At 58.2% G+C, this 12,227-nt stretch overlaps 1 protein-coding gene across 1 annotated transcript; it reads right to left on the bottom strand.

Annotated features, from left to right (window-relative positions):
- Positions 1–109: 109 nt before the first annotated feature.
- PROZ (protein Z, vitamin K dependent plasma glycoprotein) lies at positions 110–10,630 on the bottom strand. The gene is given in 9 exon segments (XM_032611753.1): positions 110–1,260; positions 1,263–1,823; positions 2,785–2,902; positions 4,393–4,478; positions 4,979–5,110; positions 6,021–6,134; positions 6,574–6,598; positions 7,855–8,018; positions 10,555–10,630. Coding segments are annotated over 9 exon segments (1,323 nt in total). The 3' UTR covers positions 110–1,213.
- Positions 10,631–12,227: the final 1,597 nt, after the last annotated feature.

Raw genomic sequence — 12,227 nt, 5'->3', positions numbered from 1 at the left:
GCGTCTCAGCTGCGTTGCAGGCCTGTATCTTTCTCTGCAGTGGTCCTTGTTTCTATAGAGCCTGTAAATGCTGTAGGGAGATTCTTACCTCTGCCTGTGCTGTGTGTGTTTGTCATAATTTCCAGGTAGGGTTTCTACTCTAGCAAATCCAGATTTGTAGGGCAAATTAATGCCATCAACGAGGTTGCAGGTATCTTTACAGAATTACTGGTGTAGAAGTTGCAGTGCACATCCGCTGGATTTTAAATCCTTGGTAGCCATTCAGAGCAGTGGCCTGATGACCTCATGACAGTTTGAAGATAACACAGCCACATTCAGTAAGACGTCAGAGTCCTCTCCTGTTCCTCCACTGCCCTGTCCCTTAGTTCGCGTTAGATTCACATATTTATTTTTGCCAAGGTCCTTTCAGAGAAATGGGCCAGCGCATCTGCAGACTGGCCAATAAAAGGCTAACTCTGGGGTTGAAGTATAATGTCAGAACGAGCATCGTGTTTGTTTAAGGGTTGTTACTTAAAAATCTGAATTGTGTTTAAGCTCCGTTCTCCGGTGAGGAGAGTGTGTGAGTCACAGTTTTAACCCCTTAAAACAGCCCTGCGCTCCCCAGCGCGTCAGGAAGGAGCCCGCCCCCGCCTGTGCCTTTGGCGGGAGCTGCCTTTAGGCCCTGCCACGGTGGCCGCGGAGCTGTCAGCCGGGAGAGCCCTGCCTTCCCTCGGGGGAACTGGGCACCTCCGGCTTAGACTTTAACGGGGAAATAGACGTGATGTGCATCCACGCGCTCTCGCCTGCCGGTCGGGCACCGGCCGCCCCGCCCCCCGGGTCGGGTCTGCGGGAAGCGCCGTTCGGGCTGGACTCGCGGCCCGTCGGCGTGGGTGGAGGCGGCGGCGTCACGGGGCCGCGGGGCTGTCGCCGCGCGGTCCCTGCGCCGCCCTCGTCGTGGGGCTGCGGCCTTAAGGCCCAGCCGCTCCGCTGCTCCCGCCCCGGGGTCGGGCCCGCGCAGAGGCCCGCGGTTTGCCTTCCAGCCCCTCGCGCTGCCCGCTCCTTCTGCCCTCCCGGGGCAGGCGGGGAGGTCGCTGCGACGCCGCCGCCGCCCCCGCGACCGCTGTTGGACTGAACCCCTCTGTACCCTGGCGTTTCAAGAAAGCGACTTTCGGTGCCGGCAGCTCTGCTTTTATTGCTGGACGCGCGCCCTCCCCCCTCCTCCCCGGGGTTCTGCTCAGACGAGGGGTCCTGGGGGAGGGGCTGAGGGCGCCGTCACCCCAGCACCGGCTCCTCGTCGCCTCTGTTACCGTGGTCGCCTCTCCGGCTGGCGGAGCTCGGCTGCTGCGTGACTCGCCGGAGCCAGAGCGCGTATCGGGGGACCTTGATGAGCAGGAGCGGCCCGGGGCCCTCGGGGGGCGCGGCGCTCAAGAGGCCGGTGAGGAACCAGGCGCCGCGGTGCTCCCGGGCCACCGCGCCGCCCGCCGCCCACCGCGCCGACCCGGCCGCCGCGCCCCGCTCGCAGACCGTCCGCGTGGTCACCGTGGCGTTGAGGGCCCGGCCGCACTCCCCGGGGTCCATGTGCGTGACCAGCAGCCGCGCGGGCTCCAGCTCAGGGCCACGGAGGGTCCAGCCGCCCAGCACGCCCGGCCGCGGGAGGAGGACGCGCTCGGCGAAGTCGGCCTCGGCAGTGCAGACGGGCCGCCCGGCGTCGGGGCAGCGCACGGGCCGCGCCAGCTCCAACAGGGCCACGTCATTGTCCGCCGTGTCCGCCTCGAATCTCGTGTGCACGTGGACGCCCTTCACCTCCACCGCCGGCGGGGCCTCGCGCGCCCGGCAGCGGGAACCTGGAAGGAGGCGGGGGGTCAAGGTGACAACGTGCGCCCTGCCGCCCGGCTCCTGCGCGCAGGGGACAGGGGCTACCCCACGGAGGGGCCTCTCCCACACTCTCCTCTAGGAAACCCAGTGAGGTGTTCGCGGGGGCGCGGGCGCAGAGCGCAGTGCGGGTTGCTGAACCAGTCAAAGGACTAGGAAGAAATAAGGAGGAACCTCTCCAAGCCCATCAGAGCTTGGCTTTTCGGATGTCATTTTCTAGGCCGACGTTCTGTTGACTGAAAAGTGTCTGGGGCTGGAGCGTATATTTGCGGGTCCTGGGAATCGCTGTGGAGCAGCTCACAGCACAGCCCAGGCCCCGGGGTGGACAGGGGTCCGAGCTGCCCCACGGCAGTGTCAGTGCCTCGCAGTGACAGTTTCACCAGCTGTGGTTTCCTCCTTAGACTAAACATTCCGCATGTGTCTGCCTGCTGTGCCCAGAGTTCCACTAGGTGTCGCCGTTGCCTTATGACTGTGAGGAAGAGCAGCTCAGTCTGTGTTGCGTTAGGAGCAAAGATTCCAGATGAAAAGTTTTGTTTCTACACAGGATAGTGTTTACTTCCAATGTGATCTTATAAAAATGAATGACGGGGCTTCCCTGGTGGCGCAGTGGTTAAGAATCTGCCTGCCAATGCAGGGGACACGGGTTCGAGCCCTGGCCCGGGAAGATCCCACATGCCACGGAGCGACTAAGCCCGTGAGCCACAACTACTGAGCCCACGTGCCACAACTACTGAAGCCTGCGCACCTAGAGCCCGTGCTCCGCAACAAGAGAGGCCACCGCAATGAGAAGCCCGCGCACCACAATGAAGAGTAGCCCTGGCTCACCGCAACTCGAGAAAGCCTGCGTGCAGCAACGAAGAACCAATGCAGCCAAAACTTAAAAGATAAATAAATAAATAAATAAATTTATTTTAAAAAGAATAAAATACTTACTTGTTTTCACACTAATGTTTCTGTACAAGAGTGAACATTTTGCTGTTGTCAGTACAAAATTGTCCTGTATTAGAACACCTCCACAGAAGTCTTCTCCTTCAGAATTTGTTAGTTTTACCTTTAAAAACCAAACAGACAATAAAGAGTTGGTGCCAGTTTTCAGGATTCGGGTCAGTATAGTGTCGTGGTTAGGAATATGGGCGCACACCCCTCCAGCGAGCCCAGCCCAGCCCACCCACTGCTGAGGCCGCCGCAGCGCACGGAGTGGAGGGGCGAGAAGGGCTGAGTGATGGACACTTGGAAGATGGACGCTCAGGAGGACAGGCAGCAAACGTACGGTCCCGCTGGGGACAGATCCCCACCTCCACCCCGCCTCTCACTCGATGTCCCCTCCCTCGGTCCTTTCGGGTCCGGTGGTCACTGAGCTCTGTCCGTCGTCTGGCCGGGCCTCCACCCAGCGGCCGAACGCTGCCGCCCGGCTCCACCTGCTTGCGAGCAGCAGGGCGAAGTAGACGCGTTCTGCACATGTGCACGCACGCGGGGCTGACGCACCCCTTCACCAAAGGGCCCTGTAAAGCTGTCGACCATGGTGGTCGCTGTGGTTACTGGGCACTTGAGCTTGACTGGTCCAAGCCAGCATGTGCTCCAAGAGTAAAAGGCTGTACACCCCAGAGGGCAAAGGCTTAGTGAAAGGGAAAATGTGAGTGTCTCTCATTGTTTACCGTTCATTACATGTTGAGATAATATTTAGATGTATTGAGGTAAGTAAAACACACTATCCAAATTACTTGCACCTGCTTTTACCTTTATGCACGTGGCTGCTAGAAAATTTAAGTTACGTCTGTGGCCGATATTGTGTTTCTATCGACAGGGCTGTTCTAAAGGACAGACGAGACAGAAGGGGATGATCTGCATTAAGGGCCTGGGTTGCAAGGAAAATGCAAAACGTAGGTAAATCCAAACCCATGTTGGCGGTATGATTAAAAATAATACTTATTTTGTGGAGTTACTAAAAAAGCAAGAAAAGGATAAAATATTGGTCAAAATAGCAGATGAGCCTCGTGGGAGGTGCTTGAAATAATTTGGGAGAAGGGTAAACATTATAACTTCAGGTATTGCTAAGTTAGATATTAAAGTTTCAGTGTCAAGAGCGGTCACTGGATGAAGAGAAATAGAATATTTAGCTTCCAAACCAGGCAAGGGAGAAACAGGAGAATAACAGAAATGGTGCCGAAGAAGAGACGTTTCCTGAACGTGGCAGCGGAGCTGGACTCCACCAGCTGGCTGTGAGCAGGGCCCGGGCCTTGCTCTGGCTCTGGACCCACCGTGTCCACCCAAGCGCCGCCAGGATGCCTATCTTCCGAGAGCAGCGACATTGGAAACGGTTTTTGGACTCTAAGAAAGGCCTTGGATGGCTGTAAATAAAACTATGTTTTTATTTGGTGCAAATAATGAAGACACTGAAGCTGTGAGCTCAGAATGAGAAAGTGCTTTAAGTGTGATGTTGAGATCGTAAGCAGTTCACCTAAATCAAAGAAGGTGGAGATGACAAATAGGATGAAATTTGTAACAAAGGATTAAAACACATTTATAAAATGTTTCTGTTACCTGCCACGGGAAAGTCGGAGGGTCCTGCTCGCATCCCTGTGACGTCAGGAGGCCCTCAGAGATGAGGGCTCCGCACGCACACCTGTCTTCATTGTGGCCACATGAAAAGAAAAGTCAGTGCCTCCCAGGGCAGACGTCGGGTTTATCTGTGGCGCTGACCCTTCAGCCTATTCCTGGATGCCCGCTAGGTTGAGATAATTCGTATAACACAGAGCAGGTGAGATTAAACGATCTGCTCTCAGGGACTGAGAAGGCCCCGGGCAAGCCCGGCAGGGGACTGGGAACCCCCGGTCCAGCCACGGGGGAGGAGGACCCCCCGCCCAGCCACGGGGGAGGAGGACCCCCCGCCCAGCCACGGAGGAGGAGAACCCCACGCCCAGCCACGGAGGAGGAGAACCCCACGCCCAGCCACGGAGGAGGAGAACCCCGCGCCCAGCCACGGAGGAGGACCCCCCGCGCCCAGCCACGGAGGAGGAGGACCCCCCCCGCCCAGCCACGGGGGGAGGAGAACCCCGCGCCCAGCCATGGGGGAGGAGGTGGCCTGTCAGAGGTCCCTGCAGGAGGAGGCCCTGCGGAGGGGACTCACCGTGGGGGATGCAGGATTTGTGGTCCTGGCCCAGCTTATGCCCCTTCGCACAGCTGCACGTGTAAGACCCCGGCCCCGGGTGGCAGAAGTGCTGACACCCATCCGTCCTCAAAGGGTGACATTCACTTTTAGCTGAAAAGGGAAGAAGGGAAAACCAGACATGTTACCCTGGACATAGCCACTCTGAAATCTCCTTGCGCACGGGGACTCTGGCTTTTCCTTCCAAACGTCGCCAGGCGAGCGTTTCGACTCCAGCGTCAGGAAGGGGCGAGGAGCAGTCAGGGCTCCGTCCTCAGAGCAGCAGCTCGGTTGCGGGGGGCGGGTCTGCAAGTCCCTCGCAAGGATCTTCGTTTCCCGGCCGTGGGCTCACTTCCCGCCGCAGCAGCCGCTCCCTTTAAGGGGCTTCTTCCAGGTGGGCATTGGGATGAAGCTGGAAGCCCTGCTTCGGCGCGAGCTGCACTTGGGGCGTCCACACAGCACTGGGCGGGGCGCTCAGGAGGCAGCTGGAGCCCGGGAATCCAGGCTGGACGTAACGTTCGTCCCGGAAACGGGCTCCGCGTTGGCCCTCGGGAGCATTACGCGAGTTTACTGCTGCACGAACGACCACTGACGGGAATTGGCGCCGCCCACCCCCCACGGATAGTCTCACGATGTTGAAGGGACATCAGCCGATGAGGCTGCAGGCCGGGTCACGCACCCACGACCCAGAGAGCCGGGTGCGGTCTCCTTATAGGCTGACCCCCCCCCAGACCCATCACCCCCAGCGGGGTCAGCCGGGCCCCGGGAGAGCGGAGAGTAGATCGCGAATGGTCTGGACGGGGCGGGGCCTGGGAGGAAGAGGGGGGGACCCCACGGGGGAAACAGGGGGCCGTTCACAAGGTGTGATTCCCAGCAGAAAGCCGGGTTACCACGGGCCTCCTCCTGCTCATCCCCGGGGCGGGGCTCGGTGTGGCGGAGGCCGGGGGTCCGGGGGGCGGGGGTCAGGGGGCGGGGGCGGAGGCCGGGGCGGGGCAGGAGGCCGGGCGGGGGTCGGGGGGCTCACCGAAGGCGCAGTCCCGGCCGTCGTAGCCCGGGGCGCAGGTGCAGGTGTAGCCGCGGATGCTGTCCTGGCAGGACCCGTTGTTGAGGCAGGGCCGGGAGACGCACGGGGAGCCGCCTGCCGATAGGGACGTGAGGACACCCTGTGGGTAACACCCTCCGACGTCCCTCCAGGACCCCCTTTCCTTGCTGGGCGGCCACGTGACCAGCGCCGGCGCCTCCTCGAGCTCTCCCGTCACTGGTCCCCGCAGGGACGCCCAGCATCCCCCAAGCCTCGCCTTCCTCAACCGGGTCTGACCCTTCAGCACGAGGCCCAAGGGAGCCCGGGAGGCCGCTCCAGCTTCCCCCTGATCCCGGCGGGACCCCGGGGCCTTTCCCACCCTCGTCCTCGGGCAGTGCCAGGCCCTTCCTTTGGGTCAGGGGTTCCAGGAGCCCAAGGCTCGAAATCTGGAATCCACTGGCCTCAAATTAGCAGCCCTCGTGAGCCAACTGCCTCCCCTGACCTTAAAGGGAGGAGAAGAGGAAAGAATCCTGGAGTAGGTGGAGGAGGCACTTACCCAGATACGTCTTCCAAAATTCATCCTGTACAAGAGAAACATAAAAGTGTTACAAATGGGATGTCTGTGTTCCGTGTTTTCTCCTGTGGCCCGGCTTGAAAATAAGAAAGTGTTGATTTTTATTCACTTCGTAGGAAAATACTGGTTGAAACAAAGAACGTAAAATTCTTTACATCTACTTAATATCATCTTTAATACACCCATGTCCCATGTCCCATTCAGTATTTATTTACGGTGACCCATTTGAGGAAGGGAAAACAGTCTAAGACGTGGCACAAACACCGCGGCCTCGCGAGGCCCTTTCCCCTCCCGGGCCTGTCTCCATGGCCCCACTCTGCAGAGTGCCTGAGGCAGATGTAAAAAATTCACATCACTTTTTCTGTTTTTATAAGCCAATTCAACAAGGATTAAAAATGTTGGGGGGAATGTTAATTTGGGGTGGCGGTATCTAAAATTAGGAGAATTACTCAGACTTAAGGCCTGGAGGGTAAACATATAAGTAATTGCATCTCCCCAAATCATACTCGGACTTCTAACAACTCAAGCACAACTTTACCAGGAAGTTTTAATTTCTCTTCGTTTGATTAAAGATCATTTTCTTATACATGGGCGTTTAAGAAATTATGATTTTAAAATACTTTAAAAATATATTAGAGAAACGGGTCAACATTTTGTTCAGAATCACCTTTAAATATCGCTGCTTTAATATGTAGAACTGGGAAGTCTTTATTACGTATTTTACTATTCTGAAATATTTACACACAAACATTCAGCCCCTCTGTTTACTGATTGATAAGCTTATGAGTAATTGAGAATGGCAAGTTCTCAGTTGTATTATTTGGAGTGTATGTGTTGTCGCTTGTAATCCAGGTTATAGATTATGAGAGACGTTCTTACCATGCAGGCATCCTAGGGAGGATGTTCGCGTCGCTGATACGTTGAAACAGTTACATCTTTATTAAAAATACTAAATTCCGTCAGCGTCCTGCCAAGCTGAGTGACCTCTGTGAGGAGTCCGCCTACTCGATGTGCTAATTTACTTAATCTGAAGAGTTTAGGTGGTGGGACTGAGCTGCCATCCCGGGTGCCCCACTGACTGGCTGGGGAAAGTGATTTCACTTCTGTGTCTCTGTTTCCTCATCTGTACAATTAGGATCAGATCAACCTCCCACGTAAGTAAATAGGTTAATTAATTTAGTTCAGCCTCTTTGAGAAAATATGTCCTCTAAGGCAGCGGAATAATCAGAAGGCGTGTGAGTCTTTGGCAGGGGGGATACATACAGTGGATGCGTCATTTTCAAATACTTCTCGTGCTTCCTCGTAGACACAGATTTCTTCGTAACATTCCTTTTCTAAATTTCCCTCAAAGAGCTCTTCCAAAAGGTAGGAGCTGGCTCGTTTCCGTCTCACCAGAATTTCATTTGCTTTTGAGGTGGGAAGAAACACTGCAGAGCAAGACAGGCGTGTAGGCGCCTCAGCGTGGGCGGGCAACCCAAGAACTCCCACCCGCATCCTGAGGGCCAGGCTCTGCGGTGCTGGGAGGAGCAGACCCAACGGTTGACCCTCAGACCCGGGAAGAAGTTTACCTCCTGCTCCCCACGACATTGGGCCCCGGGCCCCTTACATGCAGCCAGGTGAGTAGGAGTGAGCTTAGAACAGGAGGGTGGGAGCCCGCGAGGAAGGGGTGGAGACCGGGCCTGAGAGGCTGCCCCCTGGGCAGTCCTCTGCCAGGACAAGAGCCCCCGATTTCTAGCTGGGCACACGGCTGCGCGGACAGACTCCCCTGGCGCTAAGGGTGGCTGCATGGCTGAGCGCTGGCCACCAAGATGCAAACAGAAGGGCTAGGCAGCAGGTTCCTGGGAACCTTCTTGAAAAAGACAACTGGCGTGGCCCCTGGCCGTTTCTTTGTCCCTCTCTCCATCCTGCTACCTGGGACACAAATGTGACGGCTGGAGCTCTAAGCGTCATTCTGGAATGTGAGGATGAGGATCACAGTGGGGAGGACTGAGTAGAGCCACCTCATAAGGACACCAGTTGTTGGATTTAAGGCCCACCCTAACTGAGGATGATCTCCTCTTAATTAATACACCTGCAAAGACCGTATTTGCAACTAAGGTCACATTCTGAGGTTCTGGGTAAACATGAAGTTTGGGGGACACTGCATAGATGGTGTCCACAGGTTTCTCCACTGTGAGGAAGATGTTTTGGGATAGGAATGTCCTGTCCCCCAACAGTCTTTAGCCGAGTGTTTTCAGCGTCAATGAAGTAGTTTTTCCTGAATCAGTTATTACCATTTTAATTGCAGAAGAGTGACTTTACACCCCTCTTTCCTTCTACACTTACTAATCGGCATTCTGCTGTAAAGGAGAATCTTTTCCCTGAATGCTTTCTGTTGATTCATTTATTGAATGGATTTTAAAATTCCAATGAATATTTTTACCATTTCAGAAGTTCTGTTCGATCCTTTTTCACATCTGTTTGGGCATTTTAATGTCTCCTGTTTTCTTGCCGTATCTCTAGCACATCTCCTGTGTTCTGTGTCTGGGTATCAAGGTTTTTGTGAGTCTGATTCTACTCTTTTTCCTGCAAGTTTCTGGTTGTCTTCTTTCCTTGTGTGTTTGGGGTTTTCTTTTACCATGAGAGGCCCCAGGTTGAGAAGGGAGCCCGAGGCAACGAGGACCCATGTCTCCCCCCGACGTGACCCTGGATCGTTGGGGTGTCACTGCAGTCACAAGCAGCGGCCGCAGACCCCTGGGCCGACCGCAGCGACTGCTTCTCCGGAGAGGTTTCTCTTTCTCCACCCAGCACCAGCATCCCACCGCGGAGCTGGTCTCTTTCCCCCATGTGGTGCCAAGCGTGGTCTGAGCGGGGGTGGGGCCTCCTCCTGGGTCCCCTCGCGCCGTGTAGGCTCTGCGCCTGGGGCTGCGGGGAGCCGAGGGTGGTGGGCGCTGCACTGCCCCGTTCATTCTTTTGCTCCCGTTGGTCTTTCCCCTCGTGCCAGGAAGGGGCATGTAGCAAACATGGGATAAAATACTCTGCTTTCAGCGTTACCGGGAGGGTTTTTCTGGGTATCTCATCTGTGGCCCCTCCAGGACAGCGTTTCACGAGTCCTCGGCCGTTTACCTCGTACACGATTGTGCACAGTTGTACGCGGCTGTGAGCTGTGTGCTGCCGGGGGCGGGGGGGGGGGTGTCTCTTACTGAGGCCTCATTCCGAGCTTTGGGTTTTATTCTAAAGGTTCGACTGACTGTAAGAGGTATCTGATGTCACCCTTTCTGCTGTGTGGAGGGAGGGAGGGAGGGGGGCGGTGGCTGGAGCCTTGGCTGAGGTGGGCAGCGCAGCCGAGAGAAGCGGTTGCAGGCCCTGTGGTCACGAGTGTCCCAGGACATTTAGGACATCGAAGGAAAGAGGTTATGATCATTTAAATAATATACTTATTTAACCCAATAGATCCAAAATACTTGTTTCAACACACAACAATTGTTAAAAAAACTATTAATTTGAGTTTGCATTCTGATTTCTGTGCTAAACCTCTGCAGTCTGGTGTGTTTTGAGCTCCTGGCGACCTGACCTTGGCCGCCGGTTGGGTGCGGGGGCGCGTTGGCCGCGTGGGCGGCAGGACTCCAGGGCCCCAGGGCCCCCATCTGAGGTCGCTGGTTTGGGTCTGAATGCGAAGGAAGGTTGAGGACGGGGAGAGGCCCGCGGGTGGGGGGCATGAGGGGCTGGGGTGCCCTCTCGGCTCCCCCAGAAGCCGTGCCCTACCGAGTCCTGAGCCCCGGACCCGGCGGCCGGCTCCACCTGGGCCCCCGGGGACCCCGAGGGACACGGTCACTTCCAACATACTCGTCACGAGCGGCGAAGAGACCGGGCGCTGGGCTCAGGTCATGCTGGTCCCGCCGGGGGCCCTCGGCTCCCAGGAAAAGCCCGCGACCCACCCGCCCGCAAGCCTGAGTCAGAAAGGATGCCCAAGGTGGCGCCTACCTGCGGGCTGGGCGCCGCGCGGCGCGAGGAGGGCGAGGAGGGCGAGGAGGGCGAGCGGCGGCCCGGGGCCGGCCATGCTCAGCCCGCGGCCAGAGCCCCGCCCGGCTCGGCTCGGAGCGGGTGCGGACGGGGAAGCAGCCCCGCAGAGAAAGGCCGCCCGCGGAGGCCAGCGGGCAATTCGGTGTCCTAGAGGCTTCAGTCCTGTCTTTTTCCGTTTAAGGCGAAGAGAGGGCGAGACGGAGAGATGAAAGGCCGAGGCCGGCAGGGACGGAGCTGGGGCGGCTCCTCGGGAGGAGGTCGGAGGTCGGAGGTCGGAGGTCGGAGGTCGGAGGTCGGGGGTCGGGAACCGGGCCTGGGCCGCGGGGGCGGGGAGACACAGTGGCACGTTTCGCCGACACGGAAAGCCGAGCAGATAAGGCGGCACAGCGCGGTGGGCCGCCTTGGACAAGCCGGTCACAGGGGCTCCCTGCGGGGGGGTAACCCGAACAGAGCCGGGCAGCGACCCCCTGCCCGGGGCGGGGTGGGGGTTACGGCAGACCCTCGAGGGCGGGCGCCCACCAGGCCGGGCCAGCGGGGCTCCTGCGAGGGGCTGGGGAGCCCAGCACCTCCCGGTGAGACCAGCTCTCCCGGGGCACCAAGTGCCACGGGGAAGCGGGCCTGGGGGGCGCTCGGGAAGAGCCTCGCTCAGCGCCACGAGGGGGTAGATACTCTGACCTCCGTCTGAGGGGACAGCAAACTCATCCCCCCTCACCGAGCGGGTCAGCACGGGGCCCCCCGGGGGCGCTCTGCCTCTGTCCCTCTCAGTCTCTCTCTGTCTCTGGCTCTGTGTCTCTGTCTGTCTCTCTCCCTCCCTCCGCCGGCAGCCCGCACACCGGGCTTCCCTCCTGTTAAGGGGCCCCTGACGGAGCACCCGCACGGTGCCCTCTCTCCCCGCATCCTCTTGGTTTCCTTCGGAGGCTCGTGTAGTGTGTTTTTCCCAGCTGTTTTGTTCTTTCTGACGTGGGCACCTTGGCGACCAGGGCTGAACCCCGTTCTTGTCAGGAGCCCTGCTTCCCGTCCGCATCGTCGGTGAGGACACACCCCGACTCGGTGATGCGCCCCGGGCTCTCCTGATGCTGAGCTACCCCGTCCTGTTTGTAATTCAAGTTCGATGCTCGGGATGACTTTCCCCAGGGCTCTGGTACCTCCATCAGGGTCTCATGGTGGCTGTAGTGAGGATCATTCTAGAACGGAAACATCACCCTCCAGCCCCAAGGGCCGGGGGCTGCAGCTGCAGCGGGCGGAGGCCTCCAGGGACCCTGTGTCTGCAGGTCTCCGGCTCTCTAAGCCCGCCCCCTCCCCCTGCCACCCAGCCGCCATACAGCTGCTCTGCCCTCCCCGCTCCAAACGCGGCTCTGTCCCAGGCGTGTCTTCACCCTGCTCCTCAGGGACCGCGGGTGCCGATGAGCGGTCCCTCACTCTCGGGAGGGACAGTCAGACCCTGACCGCCACCGCCCACCGTGGTTCCTCACGGTCGGCTTCCTGCTCACGTCTGTCCCCGGAGGAGACTTTCTAGGGGACATGCAGTGGAGCGGGACCGACTGTGCCCACAGGGCACAGGCCTGGTTCAGGTCCACCTGGAGACGAGCTTTGAGGCACACGGTCCCAGGGCCCACGGAACCAGCACTGTGCGA

This window comes from Phocoena sinus, chromosome 18 (genome assembly GCF_008692025.1).
Source record: "Phocoena sinus isolate mPhoSin1 chromosome 18, mPhoSin1.pri, whole genome shotgun sequence".
In the NCBI taxonomy this organism is placed as follows: domain Eukaryota; kingdom Metazoa; phylum Chordata; class Mammalia; order Artiodactyla; family Phocoenidae; genus Phocoena; species Phocoena sinus.
The sequence above is the reverse complement of the archived record's forward strand: the minus strand, read 5'-3'. Positions and strand labels throughout refer to the sequence as shown.